We start from the raw sequence: 24,336 nt of genomic DNA on the forward strand, positions 1-24,336 counted from the left end.
TTTACCTTTTGGCTGTTGTGAATAATATTGCAGTGAACATGATGTTCAAATATCTGAGTCCCTACTTTCAGTTCTTTTGAATATATGCCTATGAATAGAATTGCTGGATCATATGGCAATTCCATGTTTAAGATTTTGAGGAACTTCCAACTGTTTTCTGCATCAGCTGCATCATTTTAGTTCCACCAGCAGTTGCATGAGAATTCCCACTTGTTTTGTTTTTGCTTTTGTTGCGTTTGCTTCATATCAAATCCAAAAAATCACTGCCAAGGTAGATGTCAAGGATGAAAGTTTAAATTTTGATGAAGTCCAATTTATCTATTTTTTTCTTTTGTCTGTGCTTTTGATGTCATATTTAGAAAATGTTGCCAAACTATGAAGATTTATAGTTTTTATGTGGTTATATGTATGTGTATGTTTGTGTAACTTAGTGTATAAGGTATAGTTTTAGTATAGGGATTAAATTTAGATCTTTGTTCTTTTGTTTTTGTTTTTATCCTTCCGTTGTTTACTTCTGAAAACACAAGTATGTACTCTTTCTTACAAGAAATTAGTTTATTATGGATGCCTGTGTGTATTATTTTTTTTTTCACTTAACAGTGTATTTTCAGTATCGCTGCATAGCAGAATAGAGATTTCCTTATTTTGTTTCATATCTGTATGGTTATATATTTTGTTTTATGATAGTTTTTCTGTAATTTTTCAAGTGATTCGAATGGTCATTTGTGTTCTTTCCCTGTCTGATCTTTTTACATTTAGTGTCTTGTCTGATTTGACCCATTTTGAGATAATTTTTATAACTGGCAGAAGGTCAGGATCCAGCTTCATTCCTTTGAACAGGTGTATTCAGTTTTCCATCACCATTTGTCCTTGCTGCTAAGTTGCTTCAGTCGTGTCCGACTCTGTGTGACCCCATAGATGGCAGCCCACCAGGCTCCCCTGTCCCTGGATTCTCCAGGCAAGAACACTGGAGTGGGTTGCCATTTCCTTCTCCAGTGCATGAAAGTGAAAAGTGAAAGTTAAGTCACTCATTCGTGTGCGACTCTTCGCAACCCCATAGACTGCAGCCTACCAGGGTCCTCCATCTATGGGATTTTCCAGGTAAGAGTACTGGAGTGGGGTGCCATCACCTTCTCCGCCATTTGTCCTTACCCCTATTCAATACTATTAGCGTTGTCAAGTTGAATGACCATGTGTGTGATGGTTTATCTATTGGCTCTGTTCCATTGTATGTCTTTCTTATGCAATTACTGGACTGTTTTGGTTATTATAGCTTTGTGTAGTAAGTTTTGAAGTAATAAAGTGTTAACTCTTCCAACTTTTCTTTTTTTAGATTGTTTTGCCTATTTAGAGTCCTTTGAAATTCCATATGACTTTTAGGATGGGTTTTTCTATTTCTGCAAAAAATGCCATTGTGGTTTTGATAATGACTGCATTGAATCTTTAGATCACTTTGGGTAGTATTGGCATCTTAATAGTACAGTTAACAACGTAGGTCATTGGCATTGACTTAAGTGAAGGAAACAAATGGGGGAGTGCACAGTGGGCTGAAGTTTATATTTGCCAGTCTCCAGCTTTTGGCAGCTCTGGGGACTCGTGACCTTAATTTTCTGACCCCATGGACTGTAGCCCGCCAGGCTTCTCTGTTCATGGAATTTTCCAGGCAAGAATAATGGAATAGGTATCCATTCCCTTCTCCAGGAGATCTTCCAAACTCAGGGATCAAACCGAGGTTTCTTGCATTGCAGGCTGATTCTTTACCGTCTGAACCACCAGGGAAGCTCAATAACAAAGGGAAAGAAAGAAAAAAAGTGAAGTCGCTCAGTCGTGTCTGACTCTTTGCGACCCCGTGGACTGTAGCCTACCAGGCTCCTCAGTCCATGGAGTTTTCCAGGTAAGGGTACTGGAGGGGGTTGCCATTTCCTTCTCGAGGGGATCTTCCCAACCCAGGGATTGAACCCGGGTCTCCCCCATTGCAGGCAGACACTTTACTAGCCACCAAAGGGTGGAGTATATAATTCTTCTGAAGTGAATGATAAACATTGTAAAATGTGTGTTTTCCAATCTTCTGCTCCCTTGGGCTGTAGGACACGTGAACTTAGACTTTTCTTTCTTTCTGACTCCTTAGTTACCGTAGGTAGTGATCAGAGTTTGAAAAGAGAAGAGCAAGAAAGAGATAGGCAGGGAAGGTAGACCGCAAGGAATCTATGAACCTGGGATGTCGCTGCATGTAAGTGTTTAATTTCTTTCAGTAATGTTTTGTAGTTTTCAGTATACTAACTTTTTTTTGCCTCCTTGGTTAAATTTATTCTTAGGTATTTATTCTTTTTGATACTATTGTAAGTGGAATTGTTTTTTAAATTTCCTTTATGAATTGTTCGTTGCTACTGTATAGCATTCTTTGTGTGTTTATTCTATATCTTGCAACTTACTGAATTTGTTTATTAGCTTTGATTTTGTGTGTATTTTTAGGATTATCTTATGATTTAAGATCATATCATCTGCAAACAGAGATGATTTACTTCTTTCCCAGTTTGGATTTCTTTTATTTCTTTTACTTGCCTAAGTGCTCTGGCTGGAACTTCTAGTACCTTATTAAATAGAAGTGACAAAGCAGATGTTTTTTCTGGATCTTAGGGGGAAATTTTTAAAATCTTTCATGGGGTATGATGTTAGTTGTGTGTTTTTTGTTTTGCTTTAGGTTTTTTTGTTGTTGTTGCTAGCTGGCCTTTACCATGTTGAAGAAGTTCCTTTCTATTACTAGTTCATCATGAAAAGGTGCTGGATTTTGTCAAATGCTTCCTTCTGCATCAGTTGAGATGATCATGTAATTTTTCTTTTCCTTCAATCTATTAATGTGGCTTATCACATTGATTGGTATTTCATACATTCAATCACCCTTACATTCTGAAGATGAATCTTACTTGATTTTACTTGGTCATGGTGTATAATCCTTTTAATATGCTGCTAAATTTGGTTTGCTGGTATTTCATTGATGATTTTTTGCATGTGTGTTCATAGAATCAGAGTAACACTGTCCTCATAGAATCAATTAGGAAGTGTTCCCTCCTTTGCAGTTTTTCAGAAGTATGAGAAGGATTGATGTTACTTCTTTACATATTGAATAGACTTCAGTGGTATAGCCTTCTGATTCTGAGTTTTTTTGTTGAGGGATTTTTGATTATGTATTCAGTCTACTTGTTATAGGTGTATTCTGGTTTTATATTTGTTCTTGACCCAGTTTTGGTAATTTATGTGTTGGTAGGAATTTGTCATCCCATCTACCTTATCCAGTTTGTTGATGTACAGTTGTTCGTAGAATTATTTTATAGTCCTTATTTTTTTAAATTATATTAAATATCCTTTTGTTTTCATTTGAAAATTTATGGTAAAATAATACATTGTTTTTAAAAAACACATTGTTTTCAAAAAACACATTGTTTTCATTTGTCTTGAAGTATTTTCTAATTGTCCTTGTGATTTCTTTTCACTCATTGGTTGGTTGAGCCCTTTGTTTAACTTCACATATTTGTGAATTTTCCAGTTTTTTCCTGTTACTGATTTGATTTCTAATTTCAGTCTGTTGTGATAAGAAAAGATAATTTGTATAATTTCAGTCTTTACATTTATTGAGACTTGTTTTGTGGCCTAACAAAATAGTCTATCCTTGAGTATGTTCCTTGTGTACTTGAGAGGACTGTGTATTCTGCTGATGTTGTGTTGAGTCATCTGGATCTATCTGTTAGGTCTCATTGTACAGTGTTACTTAAGTCCTCTGTTTCCTTAGGTTTTTTGTCTGGTTGCTTTAACCATAGGTATCGTCCCTGTAGCTCAGACAGTAAAGAATCTGTCTGCAATGCAGGAGACCCAGGTTCGATCCCTGGGTTGGGAAGATCCTCTGGAGAAGGTGATGGCCATCCACTCCAATATTCTTGCCTGGAGAATCCCATGGACAGAGGAGCCTGGCGGGCCACAGTCCATGGAGTCACAAAGAGTCGGACACGATTAAGTGACTAACACTACCACTACTGCTCTAACCATTATTGAAAGATAGATATTAAAGTCTCCAATTAATGTATTTACTTATTTAATTGAAGTGTAGTTGATTTACAATGTTGTTACTTTTTGCTATACAACAGAGTGACTCAGTCATATATATGTGTATATCTATCTATACACACACACACACATTCTTTATAATATTCTTTTCCATTGTGTTTTATCCCAGGATACTGAATATAATTCCCTGTACTATACAGTAAAACCTTGTTTTCAGTCTACTCCATATGTAATAGTTTGCATCTATTAACCCCAAACTTCCAGTCCAAACCCCCTCCACAGTCCCTTCTCCCTTGGCAACCACAAGTCTGTTCTCTATGTCTTTGTGTCTGCTTCTGCGTCATAGTTAGGTTCATTTGTGTTATATTTTAGATTGTACACACACACACACACACACACACACACACACACATATAAGTGATATCATACAATATTTGTCTTTTTCTGACTTCCTTCATGTAGGATGATAATCTCTAGTTGCAGCCATGCTGCTGTAAATGGCATTATGTATTTTGTTCTTTCTTATGACTGAGTAGTATTCCATTATATATATGTACTGCTGCTACTGCTGCTGCTGCTCCTGCTGCTAAGTCGCTTCAGTTGTGTCTGACTCTGTGACCCCATAGACGGCAGCCCAGCAGGCTTCCCTGTCCCTGGGATTCTCCAGGCAAGAACACTGGAGTGGGGTGCCATTTCCTTCTCCAATGCAGGAAAGTGAAAAGTGAAAGTGAAGTCGCTCAGTCGTGTCCAACTCTTAACGACCCCACGGACTGTAGCCTACCCGGCTCCTCCATCCATGGGATTTTCCAGGCAAGAGTACTGGAGTGGGGTGCCATGTTTTAAAAAAATTTTTAATTGGAGTACAGTTAATTTACAATGTTGTATCAATGTCAGGTGTACAGCAAAGTGAATCAGTTTTACATATACATATATCCACTCTTTTTTTAAGATTCTTCTCCCATATAAGTTGTTACAGAGTATTGAGTAGAGTTCCTTGTGCTATACAGCAGGTTCTTATTAGCTCTCTATTTGTATATGTATATATATATACATATATATATATCTCATATATATATATGACATATACATATACTATGTATATGTCAGTCCCAATCTCCCAATTTATCCCTCTTCTCCCTCCCCCCATCCTCAGGTAATCATAAGTTTTTTTCTATATTTGTAATTCTGCTTCTGTTTTTTAAATGTTCATTTGTACCTTCCCTTTTTGTTTAGATTTCAGATATAAGTGATATCATGTAATGTTTGTTTTTCTGTGTCTGACTTACTTCACACAGTATGACAATCTCTGGGCTGCGAATGGCATCAGTTCAGTTCAGTCACTCAGTTGTATCTGACTCTTTGTGACCCCATGGACTGCAGCACGCCAGGCCTCCCTGTCCATCACCAACTCCTGGAGTCTACTTAAGCACATGTCCATTGAGTCAGTGATGCCATCCAACCATCTCATCCTCTGTTGTCCCCTTCTCCTCCCTCCTTCAATCTTTCCCAACATCAGGATCTTTTCAGATGAGTCAGTTCTTCACAACAGGTGGCCAAAGTATTGGAGTTTCAGCTTCAGCATCAGTCCTTCCAATGAATATTCAGCACTGATATCCTTTAGGATGGACTGGTTGGACCTCCTTGCAGTCCAAGGGACTCTCAAGAGTCTTCTCCAACACCACAGTTCAAAAGCATCAATTCTTCGGTGCTCAGCTTTCTTTATAGTCCAACTCTTACATCCATTCATGACTACTGGAAAAACCATAGCTTTGCCAAGATGGACCTTTGTTGGCAAAGTAATGTCTCTGCTTTTTAATATGCTGTCTAGGTTGGTCATAACTTTTCTTCCAAGGAGCAGGTATCTTTTAATTTCATGGCTGTAGTCCCCGTCTGCAGTGACTTTTGGAGCCAAAGGAAATAAAATCTGTCACTGTTTCCACTGTTTCCCCATCTGTTTGCCATGAAGTGATGGGACAAGACCCCATGATCTTAGTTTTCTGAATGTTGAGTTTTAAGCCAACTTTTTCACTCTCCTCTTTCATCAAGAGGCTCTTTAGCTCTTCACTTTCTGCCATAAGGGTGGTGTCATCTGCATATCTGAGGTTATTGATATTTCTCCTGGCAATCTTGATTCTAGCTTGTGATTCATCCAGCATGGTATTTCTCATGATGTACTCTGCATACAAGTTAAATAAGCAGGGTGACAATATACAGCCTTGACATACTCCTTTTCCAATTTAGAACCAGTCTGTTGTTCCGTGTCCAGTTCTAACTGTTGCAAATGGCATAATGCTGTTCTTTTTAATGGCAGATTAATATTAATATTCCCTTGCATATGTGTACCACTCTTCATCCATTTATCTGTTGATGGTCATTTAGGTTGTTTCCATGCCTTGACTATGGTGAAGAGTGCTGCTGTGAAGTTACAAATGCATATATCTTTTGAATTATAGCTTTGTCTAGATATATGCCTTGGAGTGGAATTGCTGGATCTTATTGGTAGCTCTTTTACAATTTTAAATAGCACAACTGGAATTCTGTCACCTCCGCTAGCTTTGTTCATAGTAATGCTTTCTAAGGCCCACCTGACTTCCCACTCCAGGATGTCCATCTCTAGGTGAGTGACCACACCACCATGGTTACCTGGGTCGTTAAGACCTTTTTTGTATAGTTATTCTGTGTATTCTTGCCACCTCTTCTTAACCTCTTCTGCTTTTGTTAGGTCCTTCCTGTTTCTGTCCTTTTTATGGTGCCCATCCTTGCATGAAATGTTCTCTTGATATCTCCAGTTTTCTTGAAGAGATCGCTGGTCTTTCCCATTCTATTGTTTTCCTCTATGTCTTTGCATTGTTCACTTAAGATGGCCTTCTTATCTCTTCTTGCTATTCTCTGGAACTCTGTGTTCAGTTGAGTACGCTCAAACTGCCATACAGTTCAGCTCATTTCACATGCTAACAAGGCTATGCTCAAAATCCTTCAAGCTAAGCTTCAGCAGTACAGGAACTGAGAACTTGCAGATGTTCAAGCTGGATTTATTTAGAGAAGGTAGAGGAACCAGAGATCAAATTGCCAACATTCGTTGAATCATGGAGAAAGCAAGGGAATTCCAGAAGAACATCTGCTTCGTTGTGTGAATCACAACAAACTGTGGAAAATTATTAAAGAGATAGGAGTACCAGACTACCTTACTTGTCTCCTGAGAAATCTATGTTTAGGTCAAGAAGCAACAGTTAGAACTGGACATGGAACAACATACTGGTTCAAAATTGGGAAAGGACTATGACAAGGCTGTATATTGTCACCCTGCTTATTTAACTTATATGCAGAGTACATCATGTGAAATACCATGCTGGATGAATCACAAGCTGGAATCACAATTGCTGGGAGAAATAACAACCTCACATATGCAGATGATGCCACTTTAATGGCAGAAAGTGAAGAGGAACTAAAGAGCCTCTTGGTGAGGGTGAAAGAGAGTGAAAAAGCTAGCTTGAAATTCAGCATAAAAAAGCCAAGATCATGGCATCTGGTCCCATCACTTCATGGCAAATAGAAGGGAAAAAAGTGAAAGCAGAGACAGATTTTATTTTTTTGGATGCCAAAATCTCTGCTGCTGCTGCTGCTAAGTCGCTTCAGTCGTGTCCGACTCTGTGCGACCCCATAGACAGCAGCCCACCAGGCTCCCCCGTCCCTGGGATTCTCCAGGCAAGAACACTGGAGTGGGTTGCCATTTCCTTCCCCAGTGCGTAAAAGTGAAAAGTGAAAGTGAAGTCGCTCAGTCGTGTCCAACTCTTAGCGACCCCATGGACTGCAGCCCACCAGGGTCCTCCATCTATGGGATTTTCCAGGCAAGAGTACTGGAGTGGGGTGCCATTGCCTTCTCCGAAAATCACTGTAGCAGGCATGAAATTAAAGATGTTTGCTCCTTGGAAGGAAAGCTATGACAAACCTAGACAATTAACTGAAAAGCAGAGACATCACTTGGCTGACAAAGGTCCTTATAGTTAAAGCTGTGGTTTTCTAGTAGTCATGTATGGATGTGAGAGTTGGACTATAGAGAAGGCTGAATGCCAAAGAATTGATGCTTTTGAATTGTAATACTGGAGAAGATTCTTAAGAGTCCCTTGGACAGCAAGGAGATCAAACCAGTCAATCCTAAAGGAAATCAACCCTGAATATTAACTGGACAGATTGATGCTGCAGTACCAATACTTTGGCCACCTGATGGGAAGAGCTGGCTCATTGGAAAAGACTCTGATGCCGGGAAAGATTGAAGAGAAAAGGAGAAGGGGGCAGCAGAGGATGAGAAGGCTAGATAGCATCACTGATTCAATGGACATGAGTTTGAACAAACTTTGGGAGATGGTGGACGACAGAGGAGCCTGGTGTGCTGCAGTCCATTTGGTTGGACACAGCTTAGTAACTGATCAACAACAACAACAAATGGTAGCTCTATTTTTGGTTTTCTGAGGGGTTTCCATAGTGGTTGCACCAGCTTGTATTCCCATCAACAGTGTAGGAGGGTTCCTTTTTGTCTTCACCCTCTCCAGCATTTGTTATTTGTAGACTTTTCGATGATGGCCATTCTGACTGGTGTGAGGTGGTACCTCATTATAGTTTTGATTTACATTTCTCTGATAATTAGCAATGTTGAGCATCTTTACATGTGCTTTTTGGCCATCTGTATGTCTTGTTTGGAGAAATGTCTATTTTGGATCTTCTGTTCATTTTTCGACTGGGTTGTTTGTTTTGTTGTTGTATGAACTATTTGTATAATTTGGAAATTAAGCCCTTGTTGGTCTCATCATTTGCAAATATTTTTTCCCATTCTGTAGGTTGTCTTTTTGTTTCATTTATGGTTTCCTTTGGTATGCCAAGGCTTGTAAGTTTGATTAGGTCTCATTGGTTTATTTTTATTTCTGTTGCATTAGGAGACTGATCTAAAATACTAATATGATTTATGTCAGAGAATATTTCACCCATGTTTTCTTCTGGGAGTTTTATGGTGTTAATGTCTAAAATCTTTAAGTCTTTAAGTCATTTTGAGTTTATTTCTGTGTATGGTTAGAGATTGTGTTCTAACTTTATTGATTTATATGTGGCTGTCCCAACTTTCTCAACACCACTTTAAAAATTTTTTTATTCATTTTTATTTATTTATTCGACCATGCTAGGTCTTTCTTGTGGCACGTGGGATCTTTAGTTGCAGCATACAAAGTCTTAGTTATGGCATGTGGGATCCAGTTCCCCTACTAAGAATTGAACCTGGGCCCGCTGCATTGGGAGCACAGAATCTTAGTTGCTAGACCACCAAGGAAATCCTCTAATATCACTGTCTTTTATCACATTGTATATTCTTGCTTCCTTTGTTGACAATTAATTGACACTAGGTGTGTGGGTTTATTTTTGGGCTCTCTGTTCTATTCCATTGATCCATATGTCTTTTTTTGGTGCCAATACCATGCTGTTTTGATTACTGTTGCTTTGTAGTATTATCTGAAATCTAGGGTGGTTATGCTTCCTGCTTTGTTCTTTTTCTTCAGGATTGCTTTGGCAATTCTGAGTCTTTTTTGGTTCCATATAAATTTTAGGATTATTTGTTCTAATTCTGTGAAAAATGTCATGGGTAGTTTGATAGGGATCCAGCCATTGTCATAGAACTGCCTATTTCTGTTTTCAATTTTGTTAATTTTTCTTCCTATTTTGGGGTCTCTGTTATTAGGTTCATATATGTTTATAATTATTTCATGCTTTTGCTGGATTAAACTTTTTATCAGTGTATAATGTCCTTCTTTGTCTGTTGTTACCTGTTTTGACTTAAAGTATATTTTTTTCCTGACAATTATATAGCCAGTTCAGCTCTATCTTGATTATTGTTTTCATGGAATATCTTTTTCCAGACTTTACTTTCAACCTTTGCTTCAGCCTCTAAAGTGAATCTCTTATAGTTAGATGATAGATGGATCATATGTTTTTTAATTTAGTTTTCCAATCTTTTGCCTTTAATTGAAGAGGCTAACTCATTTACATTTAAAGTAATTATTTACTTATTTACTTTTGGCTTTGTTGGGCCTTCATTGTGTGGACTTTTTCTCCAGTTCAGGCAAGCAGAGGCTACTCTCTAGTTGTGGTGCGTGGGCTTCTCATTGCAGTGGCTTCTCTTGTTGCAGAGCACAGGCTCCAGGGTGCATGGACTTCCGTGACTCTTGGGCCCTAGAGCACAGCGTTAGTAGTTGTGGTGCGTGGGCTTAGTTGCTCTGCAGCATGTGGGATCTTCCCAGACCAGGGATCAAACCCATGTCTCCTGCCTGGCAGGTGTATTCTTTACCATTGAGCTTTGTTTTCTTGGGCTCCAAAATCACTACAGATGGTGAATGCAGTCATTAAATTAAAAGACGCTTACTCCTTGAAAGAGGGCTTTCCTGATAGCTCAGTTGGTAAAGAATCCGCCTGCAATGCAGAAGACCCCAGTTTAATTCCTGGGTTGGGAAGATCTGCTGGAAAAAGGATAGGCTACCCACTCCAGTATTCTTGGGCTTCCCTTGTGGCTCAGCTAGTAAAGAATCTGCATGCAGTGTGGGAGACCTGGGTTTGATCCCTGGGTTGGGAAGATCCCCTGGAGAAGGGAAAGGCCCCACTCCAGTATTCTGGCCTGGAGAATTCCTTGGACTGTACAGTCCATGGGGTTGCAAAGAGTCAGACACAACTGAGCGACTTTCACTTTCCTTCTCCTTGAAAGAAAAGCTATGACAAACAGACAGCATATTAAAAAGCAGAGACATTCCTTTGCCGACAACGGTCCATCTTGTCAAAGCTGTGGTTTTTCCAGTAGTCATGTTATGGATGTGAGAGTTGGACCATAAAGACAGTTGAGTGGCGGAGAATTGATCCTTTGAACTGTGGTGTTGAAGAAGACTTGAGAGTCCCTTGGACTGCAAGGAGATCAAACCAGTCCATTCTAAAGGAAATCAGTCCTGAATATTCATTGGAAGGACTGATGCTGAAGCTGAAGCTCCAATACTTTGGCTACCTAATGGCAAAAACTGACTCATTGGAAAAGACCCTGATGTTGGGAAAGATTGAAAGCAGGAGGAGAAGGAGACAGAGGATAAGATGTTGGATGGCATTACTGACTGGATAGACATGAGTTTGAGCAAGCTCCAGGATATGCTGATGGACAGAGAATCCTGGAGGACTACAGTCCATACAGTCCCTAGGTTGCAGAAGTGAACTGAAGTGACTTAGCACAAACGTATGACATACTGATTCCATATTCAAGTATATTGGGAAATGATCACCATAATAAGTCTGGTTAACATCTGTACAAAAGCTGTGTCTTTATGGGAACTGAGAGGTCCTTGGTGATTTTCTGTAATTGTAAAATTATCAGAACTAATATAACATTAGCATCACTGTGTTTTAGGATTTGCATTGAATTATAACATCTCAGTTGGAATAGACTGGTTTATTTTATAGTTTAGAAATGACTTAGAGAGGGTCAGTGTCTCTTGTTTAATGTCACTCAGTAGGTAACTAGTGGGCCTCAGGGGTTGGAAAAGTGAGTGTTAGACTCTCAGTCGTGTCCCACTCTTTGCAACTCCATGGACTGTAGCCTGCCAGGCTCTTCTATCCATGGGATTTTCCAGGCAAGATACTGGAGTAGGTTGCCATTCCCTTCTCCAGGGGATCTTCCCCATCTATCAGTCAAACCTGAGTCTCCTGCATTGTAGGCAGATTCTTTACTGTCTGAACCAGGGGTTGGAGGCCTTAGCTGAAATTGACTCATATAATTTTTCTTTCCAAAGTAGTAGGAACTTTGGATAACTTTCTGTAATTATGCCTTAAAATAGTTTCCTTTGTCTATCCCATGAAGGGTTACTTGAGCAGTAAGGTAACTCTGTGATACAGCTTTTCCATTAGTTATGCAACAGTTATTTCAGGTAAGCTTTCTCAGTTAATGTATCCAAACAACACTTTTTAAGTTTCAGGCCCCAGAACTTGTGGTCAACCTGCCAATTGAACGATGGATAATTACAGAAAGGCATCAAAAACTTCTCTTGAAAGAATTCCAATTTCTGCTGAAGACTTTAGTTTGTAGCAGGAAAAGAATGATGTAAAGACATCAGTCTGGAGTAGATATTCTTTTAATTGCTAGTGATTTTAAATGTTTATTAAGTATGTAGCATTGTGGTAGTCATTGATGGTAAGGATTCAAGGAAGGTAGAAGACATGATTAGAACTAGAAGTAGGAAATGGACTGATGTTTAATGATTTACTAAAAATTGCATGGAATACATCCTGAATGCTAATGCTATATCAGACACTTAAATTTGTTAAAAATTATCTGTATTTTCTTGTTAATAATTGGTTATTTAAGGTTAAAATCTCATTTAATACTCACTACTGCATTATGAAAAAAAACCCAGGAACTGGAAAGTCTGACATTTTTATTTGTTTCAACCAATTTTGCTGAATGTGCACTGGGAAGCAGTGAATCTTATTTTCAAAGCACTATGTTCTCAGAGAGAACTTCGTTTCTAGGGACTGTAGCTTTTTGGGAAGAATTTTATACTCTTGATGCATGCATGCTACGTTGCTTCAGTTGTGTCCAGCTCTGTGGACTGTAGTCCTCCAGGCTCCTCTGTCCATGGGATTCTCCAGGCAATACAGAGTGGGTGCCATTTCCTTCTCTAGGGGATATTCCTGACCCAGGGATCAAACTTGAGTCTCCTGAATTGGCAGGTGGGTTCTTTACCACTAATACCAACTGGGAAGCGCATATTGTTGATAGCTTAAAATAAAAAGTTAAAAATAGTACTTTTTTAGTATAATTAGTACCTTTTTTTGAAAGCAAGAGGACATTTGCCACTCATATAAGAAAAAGTGCAGAAGGTCAGAAAATAACTAAGGTATGTTTTTTAATAACACATTATTTCTATTAAAAATGTAAATGTTGTTTCAGTTACGTGAAACAGATTGCTCACTTAAAGTGAAGCCTAGCAATTTTTCGGTCTTTTAACTCCTCGGTTGCATTTATCTATATTCAGTAGATTTAAAAAAAAATCTTTGTAGCTTTTATTTATACATACAAACTTGATTTATAGAGGTTTTTCTGTTCTTTTTTTCTTTTTGAATGGAGGAATAGTGTGTCTAAAAAGTTTTATAAACAGAATTGTGGATCACCTTTGCTATATCAGGTCTTTATTGTTTAGGCTTTTGTCAGTAAGATGATGTCTACAAAATTATTAGAGTTGTTATAGAATAGCAAAAGAAAATTTTAAATAATTTGGTTACTGGATAAGGTTAGCTAGTACTTCAGAGCCCATTTTTATTTTTAAAATTAGGAACCTTCAGCAGTTTCTACAAGAAATTATATATGTTTGACAACTGTTTTGACAGGTATGTAAAAAAACTTTATCAAGAATAATAACAGAAAAATGTATTTAAATATCAAAAATCCAGGAGCAAAAACATTCTTTTATAGGTAAAAGTGCTATATTTCCAGCTTTTTACTGGAAAATAATGTTAGTCAAAAAATAAATTAATGGTGAAAATCTAATATGGCTTTGGCTTAAGTTTTAATTAATTCCTTTAAATATTATCTTATAGAATAATTTAGAGGCAGAGGGACAACCATGTGAGGACACAGGAGGGAAAAAGAAAAAAAAAGAAAAAAGCCTAGTAAATTTTTTTTAATTGAAATATATTTTATTTACAATATTAGTTTCAGGTGTGTAGCATAGCGATTCAGTGTTTTTAGAGATTATACTTCATTGAAAGTTATCACAAGATAATGGCTGTAATTTCCTGTGCTGTACAATACATCCTTGTTGCTTATCTACCTAGTAGGTTTTCAAAATAAAAGATAATATTAATCTGAACAGAGATGAAGGCAGAGAACGTAGAGGACTGTACTACAACAGGAATTATAAAAGCTAGGTCCAAGTAGGTTAGTACAATTAGTAATCCCAGATGGCTCAGTGGTAAAGAATCTGCCTGCCAGTGCAGGAGACCAGAGGTTCACCTTCAGTCTCTGGGTGGGGAAGATTGCCTGGAGGAGGAAATGGCAACCCACTCCAATATTCTTGCCAGGAAAATCCCATGGACAGAGGAGCCTGGCAGGCTACAGTCTGTGGGGTCAAGTCAGACATGACTGAGCATGCACGCACACCAAGTTGAATAAGATGTTTCAGTGAAGGCATAACTGGGTAAGTTTAATTTCTTTCTTTTTTTTGGAAATAACGCTTTGATATAAACATAGTTTGGAGTAAATGAATTGTGTTCTGATCTTTTGAATTTAGGTAGTATTTTTGTTTTAAAATGATGTATAGTTATATGATTAGAGGTGTTTGACTGCCCAAATTTGTTATTTAATAAATTAACCAAGTAAAATAAAAAATGCTACATGCAGTTTGCTTTTGGTGACTAATTTTTATTCATGTTTTTAATCTTTGTTTAGAGGCGTAAATTTAAGTATCAATTTAAGGCATATAGGACAAACTGAAAAGTAAAAAAAAATCCTGATTTCCATAATACATAGTATACAATCTATTTCTCTTATAGAGGGGCTATAAAATGTAGTATTTTGATTTGTTTATAGTTTGTACTCTGTGGTAAAAGTGTAATAGTTCTTTTAATATTTTAGAAAAAAATTGGTTCTGACTTTTTGTTCATTATTACTGTCTTTTTGTAAACATTATTATTCTTTTAGAGCAGTTTTAGTTTCACTGTAGAGTTGGGCAGAAAGTACATTGTTGTTGTTCAGTTGCTCAGTCGTGTCCCACTCTTTGTGACCCTATGACTGCAGCACACCAGGCTTCCTTGTCCTCCACCATCTTCTGGAACTTGGTCAAACTCATGTCCATTGGGTTGGTGATGCCATCCAACCATAGTGCCCATGTAACTCCCTTCCCCCACACAGGAATAGCGTCCCCCACTATCAACATCCCTGCACCAGAATGGTACATTTGTTATAATCGATGAACCTACACTGACACATCATTATCATCCAAAGTCATAGTTTACCTTAGAGTTCAGTCTTAAAGATATCCATTCTGTGGCTTTTGACAAATGTATAATGACATATATCCACCATTATATCATCATACAGAATATTACTATCATTTTTAAACTCTGAGTTCCCATTGGTTTTTTATTTTTTTAATTTAAATTTATTTATTTTAATTGGAGGCTAATTACAATATTGTATTGGTTTTGCCATACATCAGCTTGAATCAGCCACGGGTGTACACGTGTTCCCCATCCTGAATCCCTCTCCCACCTCCCTCCCCATACCATCCTTCTGGGTCATCCCAGTGCACCAGCCCCAAGCATCCTGTATCCTGCATCGAACCTGGACTGGTGATTCGTTTCTTAGTTGGTTTTTTAAAATTTTCTTACTTCAGAAGATTTTATTAAATTCCATTGTTCTTTGGAGATGGAAAAAGTCTGTTTGACGTTGATTCCCCATGTTTAAAGGGTCACGTTAGAAGTAGATTAATGACATAAACAGGTAGTGTATAGTAGGAAAGTCATGTGGGAAAGATCTTACCACCTGTGTATGTGTTTAGTTGCTAAGTCATGTCTGACTCTTTGCAGCCCCCTGGACTGCAGCATCCCAGGCTTCTCTGTCCTTCACTATCTCCCGGAGTTTGCTCAATTCATATCTGTTGAGTTAATGATGCTATCTAACCATTTCATCCTCTGCCATTCCCTTCTTTTGTTGTAAGTCTTCCCCAGAATCAGAGTCTTTTCCAATTTGTTATTTTTGCTTCATTTTCTTTTAGGTGGTTGCGGTATATCACTTGGAAGTTTTATTTCGCTTTTAGTTGAAATGCTTAGTGTAAAACATTTTACTTCTAAAGTTCCCATGTTTTGATGTCATTTGCCAGAATTACATTAGAACCTCCTTTACGGGCATTTTGCTGTTATTTACTAAGTGGGCATTAACCCTTTTTCATATTGTTTTCAGAGTTTAAAATTTTTTATTTTTTACTATTCAGTTTTGAAAGTAAATTGTAAAAGCTTTTTTTTATGTCTAACCAATTTTTTAAAAATGGTTTTTGCATTTTAAATAACAGATTTTTTGTTGTTGTTGTTGTTTTCTTAACCCAATAGTTTGCTTGCCTAAACTGGATTTGAAGTAATTCAAACTACTGGACCTCTGCCACGTTACAATATCATAGAAAGAAGCAGGTTTTCAAATAATGGAAGAGTCTAAGACCTCTGAAAATGAAAATCATGAACCAAAGAAGAATGCTTGGGCTCTTTCTGAAGAAAGCAAAGCAGTTAAAGTTATAACTAATCAAACTTTGAAAGCTAAAAATGATAAATCCATAAAAGAAATTGGGACCAATTCTCCAAATAAGAATAGTAGTAAAAAAAATAAGCAAAATGATATTTGTATAGAAAAAACAGAAGTTAAATCATGTAAAGTAAATGCTGCCAGTGTTCCAGGTAAAGATTTAGTCCTTCGAGATCAAAGTCACTGCAAAGCAAAAAAATCACCTAATTCACCAGTGAAAGCAGAAAAGTTACCTGTTTCTCAGGCAAAAGTAGAAAGAGCACCCAGTTTACAGGCAAAAACAGAAAAACCATCAAAGTCACCTAATTCACCAGTGAAAACAGAAAAGACACCCAGTTCACAGGCAATAGTAGCAGAAAAGACACTTAATTCACAGAGGAAAGCAGAAAAAGCACCTGGTTCTCAGATGAAATCAGAAAAGGTACCCAGCCTGCCAGCAGAAGCTGAGAACGTACCCAATTTGCTGTTGAAAGAAAACATGAGACAGACAGAATTACAGCACATTGGAAAAAAAATTCCAAGTTCCTTTACTTCTCTGGATAAAGTGAATATTGGTGTTGCAGAAGAAGAAAAATCTGCTATGGAAAACTCACAACGATCTCAGAAGCAGCAAACGTGTACAGATAATACTGGTGATTCTGATGATAGTGCTTCAGGAACTGAAGACATATCAGATGATTTGAGTAAGTACAACTTAGATTATCCCACAAGTCACATTTTTGGAGAGATTTTTTAATATTAATGTCTTTAAATTTTTTCCTAGTTTAACCATTTTAACTGTGAAAAAGACATTCTTTAGATGGAAAAACATTTATTATGATAGGACAAAGCTTGTGAAAATACGAATTTAGTGGCTTCTGTAGTTGGTACACGCACGGACACATATACTATTTTTAAATGGTCCTGGTAATACAATGCTCATTCGTTCACCAAACGTGTATGCCTGTATTGAGTTCCTGTTATATGTCGTTCAGGTATTTACAATGGAAACCAAAAGAACACAGCCCTAGGTCTCAAGGAAGCTTCTAGTTAGGTGAAGGTATTACAGATAAGTAAGGTGGTAATTTAGTTTAGTGCCAAAAACTTAGAATTGAGAAAGTACATGATTTAATTGAGGTATTTAGACTTTTAGGGCTTCCCTGGTGGCTCAGTGGTAAAGAATCTGCCTGCCAATGCAGGAGACACAGGTTCATTCCCTGGGTTGGAAAGATCCCCTAGAGAAGGAAATGGTAACCCACTCCAGTATTCTTGCCTGGGAAATCCCATGGACAGAGGAGCCTGGCAGGCTGTTACAGTTCATGGAGTGGCAAAAGAGTCGGATACAAGTTAGTAACTAAACGTCAACAACATTTAGACTTTGGGTTGAGAAAGGCATGATGCAAATGTGAGACTGCAAGTGTGACCGAGATTCATCATGACTGAAATAAGGACTTGAGGAATGTGGCAAAAGATGGAGCTGAAAAAGGCACACAAGAATTAAGAGAGTAAGGGGCCTTTAGGATATGACAGGACCTTATGAGTGTTTTGAGAAGCCACTAAAGAGGTAGCACTGTGATCACATGTATATGTGTGTGTCTTTTTTGGGGGATACAATGCAGCAAATTCTTTGACAGGAACAAAACTGGAAACAGAGATCTGTCAGGACACTGTTGGAATTTACTTGAGAACTATCAGTGTAAAATTAATTTTCTAATGGGATCTTGATATTAGCTTTAATTAATTACTTATAAATATTGTCCATGTCTCTCGAGTAATCTTAATTTTGTTGAAATTAATGAATTTTCCCTGGCAGTCTTTTTTCCTGATGTTTTTGTGGCTAAAAGAATAAAACCTTTTCTTGATGTATAAATAGAAAAAGCTATTTTTAAGTCATCACTTTTTGAGAAATGCTAATAAAGAGTTCAGAAATAACTTTTTTTGTTTCTAGTGGTACACAGATAATGGCCTATTGACAGACTTTTTTTTTTTTTTTTAATTTAGTAGAGGTACCTGTATGTATGTAAAAAAAAAATTTAATACTTTTATAGATATGGCTTAGGACAAGGCCCCACAAAGTAAGCCAAATTAAAGACAATATCAAATAAATAATAGTACTTGGAAGTTTTTGGATATGGCAAATCTAAACATGACAGTATGTGACTCAGGTTGGGAAATACTGGTGTATGAGATCACTTACAAGGGTCTGGTCACTTTAATTAGTTAAAGCTATGATTTAAAGATTTTTTTTTAAAGGTGACAAAGTGACAGAGTGAGGTAGTTAAGCTAGTGAGCTCTGGAGTAAAATTTCATAGGTTTTGAATCTTATCTTCCTCACTGAAGAGCTTTGTGATCTTGGATAAGCTGCCTATCCTTTACAACATATCTTCAGTTTCCTCATTTTTTAAAAAAGTGGAGGTGCTGCTGCCTTTGTTATAAAGGTTAAGTGAAATAATTCATAGAATGTTTCATGTAGTCCTTGACACAGTAGGCACAACGGCAGTGAATATCCTTTATTATTATTATTTCTCCAATTCAGTGCAGTTTTGTTGTTTGTTAATGTGGAGAACAAGTTGAACTAGCTTAAGGAAGATAGTAGACCGAGTAGAGGTCCTTTTGGGAGACTTGTTTTAACAAAGTAATAAGAAGGAGTTATAGTAATCATTTCATAAATAAGGGCTTATTTTAAAGAATTTTCTTCAATATGTATAATATTGGCCTTGAAGTCATGTTGATACATAATTAGCTCTTTTTTTTCTGTTTTGTAAATTAAATTTTTACATAGATTTCCCCTTTGTAAATGAAATAGAATAAAATCTCTTTGTCTAGGTCATTGCCTATTTGGACTTAATTTAACATAGGTTATAGACTTTTGATTAATCTCAGGCCCACCTGATTAGTGAATTAATTTTCATTAAGTCCAACTTTGGCTCCTGTGTAGCACTTACACAATTTCTCCTTTTGCCATTCATAAATTTAAAAAATATTTTGAGTGATATCTGCTATGTGCCAGTTACTGATCTAGTCACTGAGAATATAACAATGAACAAAACAGGTAATACTACACTTATGGAGTTAATATTCTAGTGGGAAGAAATAGATGGCGACATAGTAAGTAACAGAAGTATGTAATAAGTTCACTTCAGTTCAGTTCAGTTGCTCAGTCGTGTCCTACTCTGCGACCCCATGAATTGCAGCACGCCAGGCCTCCCAGTCCATCACCAACTCCCGGAGTTCACTGAGACTCACGTCCATTGAGTCAGTGATGCCATCTAGCCATCTCATCCTCTGTCGTCCCCTTCTCCTCTTGCCCCCAATCCCTCCCAGCATCAGAGTCTTTTCCAATGAGTCAACTCTTCGCATGAGGTGGCCAAAGTACTGGAGTTTCAGCTTTAGCATCATTCCTTCCAAAGAAATCCCAGGGCTGATCTCCTTCAGAATGGACTGGTTGGATCTCCTTGCAGTCCAAGGGACTCTCAAGAGTCTTCTCCAACACCACAGTTCAAAAGCATCAATTCTTCGGCGCTCAGCCTTCTTCACAGTCCAACTCTCACATCCATACATGACCACAGGAAAAACCATAGCCTTGACTAGGTGGACCTTTGCTGGCAAAGTAATGTCTCTGCTTTTGAATATGCTGTCTAGGTTGGTCATAACTTTCCTTCTAAGGAGTAAGCGTCTTTTAATTTCATGGCTTCAGTCACCATCTGCAGTGATTTTGGAGCCCCCCAAAATAAAGTGTGACACTATTTCCACTGTTTCCCCATCTATTTGCCATGAAGTAATGGGACCGGATGCCATGATCTTCGTTTTCTGAATGTTGAGCTTTAATCCAACCTTTTCACTCTCCACTTTCACTTTTATCAAGAGGCTTTTTAGTTCCTCTTCACTTTCTGCCATAAGGGTGGTGTTATCTGCATATCTGAGGTTCTTGATATTTCTCCTGGCAATCTTGATTCCAGCTTGTGTTTCTTCCAGTCCAGCGTTTCTCATGATGTACTCTGCATATAAGTTAAATAAGCAGGGTGACAATATACAGCCTTGATGTACTCCTTTTCCTGTTTGGAACCTGTCTGTTGTTCCATGCCCAGTTCTAACTGTTGCTTCCTGACCTGCATACAGATTTCTCAAGAGGCAGATCAGGTGATCTGGTATTCCCATCTCTTTCAGAATTTTCCACAGTTTATTGTGATTCACCGATGGTGATGAATATTAAAAATAAAACAGGAAAGGTCATAAAGAATGGAAGAATGATGCTGCTGTGTCTGGTGATGGTGTTTCATATTTAAATTGTCACTGACAAGGTGACATTAGAGCAAATATTTGAAGATAAGAGGTGAGAGAGTGCGCCTGGTAAATATTTGAAGGGAGAATATTCTAGATTTGGGCTTCTCAAACTTTAGTGTGTGTAGGAATCACCTGGGAAGTGTATTAAAATTCAGATTCTTGGGCTCCATTCTCTGGGGTTTTTATTTAGAAAGTTAAGAGTTTGATGCTGGATTTCTAGCAAGCTCCTTAATGAAACTGCTGCTGCTGCTGGTGGTCAGGATCATGCTTTTGGCAGCAGAACCTATTAGTAACTCATCTTTTTACTTTTCACTTATACCACCCTTCCTTATGTTTTCAACATAGCAGCCAGAATGATCCTGTTAAAATTATTCAGATTGTGTTACTGCTATTCAGAATGTTTCAGTGGTTGTCAATATATTAGAGTAAAAGCTAGTGTCCTTGCTGTGACCTTGTGATTTTTGACACTCCCCCCTGCTTCTCTGATCTCATTTATCTACTTCTTATCCTTTTTCTCTGTTCCAACAGCATGATTTCCTTACAGTTCCTCAAATGTGAAGGCAAGTGGTCACCTATTGTCTTTTGTATTTGCTTTTTTCTTTGCCTGGAACACTCTTCTTCCAGATGGCCACATGGCTAGCTGTCTTACTTCTTCACCTTCTCATTGAGCCTTTTGCTGGGTTGCTTATCTAAAATTTATAACCCTTACCTCTACTTCTGGCACTCCTTATTCCTTGTACTATTTTAATTTTTCTCCAAAGTTCTTATTATCATGTCGTATTTAAAGTTTCTCCCACTTACCTTTTTATGTTTCAAGATACAGTTCATACACCATAACATTTGCCATTTAAAAATATACAATTTAGTGTTTTTTTAGTGTATTTATGGAGAAGGCAGTGGCACCCACTCCAGTACTCTTGCCTGGAAAATCCCATGGGCAGAGGAGCCTGGTAGGCTGAAGTCCGTGGGGTCGCTAGGAGTCAGACACGACTGAGCGACTTCACTTTCACTTTTCACTTGCATGCATTAGAGAAGGAAATGGCAACCCACTCCAATGTTCTTGCCTGGAGAATCCCAGGGATGGGGGAGCCTGATGGGCTGCCGTCTATGGGGTCACACAGAGTCGGACATGACTGAAGCGACTTAGCAGTGTATTTATAAAATTGTGTAGACATTACCACTGTCTAAATCTTGAATATTTTCACCACCTCTAAAAGAAATTCCATACCCATTAGCAGTCACTACTCATTATCCTGTCCTCCTAGGTACTGCCAACCACTAATTTAGTTTCTGTCTCTGTAGATTGCCTCTTTTATATGAACAAAATCGTGAAACATGTGGCCTTTTGTGTTTCACTTCTTTCACTTAGTATATTTTAAGATTCGTCCATATTGTAGGTATTGGTATATCATTTTTTCTCATTGCTAAGTAATACTCCAGGTATGCCCTTCTTGTGGTAGGAGACATATCACCTCCAGAGGCACACTGTTTTTGTTCAGAAAATTAGTGTTATTAAAAGAAAGAACCTACTTTCAGGGTTCTTGTAGATGGCATGTAGAGTGGCTTTTCAGGGCAGCAGGGAGAGGTTTATTGATTATCTATGAGCATTTACTTTTAGATTTGTCCAAGTCAATTTAACACTCTGTTATTGTCATCTCTGGTCTAGGCATTGTATTAAACTCTGAAGGTACAAAAGTGAATAAGACCTGGTCATTAGCATCAAGGAATTCATTATCTCATGTAACATGTAGATAAATGAATACAAATTACATTACTGTGAAAATGAAATAATAGAGAGTGCTCGGAGAATATAAATATCAAACTGTCTTCTGAAACAGATGAAGCTTAAGCTGAATTTTGCAGGACAGGTAAACAGTACTAATTGAAGTGGGACGGGCCTTGATAGTAGAGGAAACAGAGCATATGAAGGCATTGATCCTTGGAGCGCAGTGATCCATTGTAACACATTTGTTATGAATGAAGTGGAAAGTGTTAGGGCAGGATATAAGGTTGGAGATATAGACTACTTAGCTCTTTTTAATGGAAAAGGCAATGGCACCCCACTCCAGTACTCTTGCCTAGAAAATCCCATGGATGGAGAAGTCTTATAGGTGCAGTCCATGGGGGTCGCTAAGAGTTGGACACGATTGAGCGACTTCACTTTCCCTTTTCACTTTCATGCATTGGAGAAGGAAATGGCAACCCACTCCAGTGTTCTTGCCTGGAGAATCCCAGGGACGGGGGAGCCTGGTGGGCTGCCGTCTATGGGGTCACACAGAGTCGGACACGACTGAAGTGACTTAGCAGCAGCAGCAGCTCTTTTTTAAAAAATTTTAAATTTTTTATTTTCCATTTTAAGTCTTTATTGAATTTATTACAGTATTGCTTCTGTTTTATGTTTTGGCTTTTTGGCCATGAGACATGTGGGATCTTAGTTCCCCAACCAGGGATTGAACCCCCACCCCCTGCATTAGAAAGTGAAATCTTAACCACTGGACCATCAGGGGAGCCCCAGCTCTGTTTTTGAGGTGTTGGCTTAAAATCTCAGAAAAGCCTTCCCTGAAAGTTTATCTCCTCCATTACTTGTTTTTTTTCCTTTATAGCATTTGCACAACTTGGAATTATTGTATTTAAACTGTTGACTGCCTGCAAGAGGACAAGTACTGTGTGTTTATTCTGAACTTTATGAGAGCCCATTAGTTATTTTAAGCATGAGAGTTACATGATTCAATTTGTATTTTAAAATATCACACTGGTGGAGCATGCATTATTGCATGTTGGAACCTACTCTATTCCAAGTATATATTGATAGGTGCTAGAAATGCATGGATTGAAAGCACATAGTCTGTGCCTTAAAGAGATTGCAGTCTAGCTAGGAGAAACAAAGAAAAAATATTGATGTGGTTGAAATATCTATTGAGTTCAGTGAAAGCAAAAAGAAGGACCCTCATAGATTTGTGTATTTGTGGTCTGGAGTATATATATTCTTTTAGCTCATACTTTATAGTGATAAAGTCACTGAAGTGACTAGTTCAGTGAGTCACCTTTGGGATTTAAAGTAGTTTTATATCATATTTGCTTTGGAGATTCTGCAAGATAGTATGTTACATTAGCCTTGTATAGTGAGTCTTAGTCATAGTTGTCTTTTTTGATATAGGTGGGTCAGAAGAAGATAGACATTTGACCCATGAAGTAGTTTTTTGTGTGTGAATTTTGATATCATGTATATCTTTTACTTAATATTTTATGTAGGTATACCAATTTGCACTACCAAGGAAAAATATTTTTTCTGTATGTGTATACATTGAATGTCTGTTTTTCATTAAATTTTTTTTAATTTACCAATTCTGTTGATGGTAACTAAGTGATTGCTTCCTTTTCTAGGTAAAATGAAGAGTGATGAATCTAATAAAGAAAATTCTTCAGAGATGGACTATTTAGAAAATGCCACTGTGATAGATGAATCTACATTGACACCTGAGCAAAGGCTAGGCTTGAAACAAGCAGAAGAACGCTTAGAAAGAGATCACATCTTTCGACTTGAAAAAGTATACTATATTGTTTTAGTTATTTGGAGGAAAATGCATGTTCAACCAAGTACAGCTCTTTTTATTTTTCTTACAGTATTCCTTAAGCAGAGATATCACTCATTTTCCCTTCCTTCCCTCTTCTTTTCTTCTTTTCTCCCTCTCTTTTGCTCCGTTCTTCAG

At 37.7% G+C, this 24,336-nt stretch overlaps 1 protein-coding gene across 9 annotated transcripts in view; it reads left to right on the forward strand.

Annotated features, from left to right (window-relative positions):
* TUT4 (terminal uridylyl transferase 4) overlaps nt 1-24,336 on the forward strand; it is a 131,388-nt gene that overhangs the window by 14,625 nt on the left and 92,427 nt on the right. For 7 of the 9 annotated variants that reach the window (XM_070368054.1, XM_070368048.1, XM_070368052.1 and 4 more), the window contains exons 2-3: nt 16,177-17,046; nt 24,011-24,174. In XM_070368054.1, the coding sequence (XP_070224155.1) occupies nt 16,266-17,046; nt 24,011-24,174 (945 nt within the window). In that variant the 5' untranslated portion in view covers nt 16,177-16,265. Of the gene's footprint in view, nt 1-1,748; nt 1,895-14,151; nt 14,268-16,176; nt 17,047-24,010; nt 24,175-24,336 lie in introns of all 9 variants that reach the window. The other 2 variants (XM_070368051.1, XM_070368050.1) reach the window with 2 other exon arrangements.

The sequence above is a fragment of the Bos mutus genome, chromosome 3 (assembly GCF_027580195.1).
Source record: "Bos mutus isolate GX-2022 chromosome 3, NWIPB_WYAK_1.1, whole genome shotgun sequence".
NCBI classification, from domain to species: Eukaryota; Metazoa; Chordata; class Mammalia; order Artiodactyla; family Bovidae; genus Bos; species Bos mutus.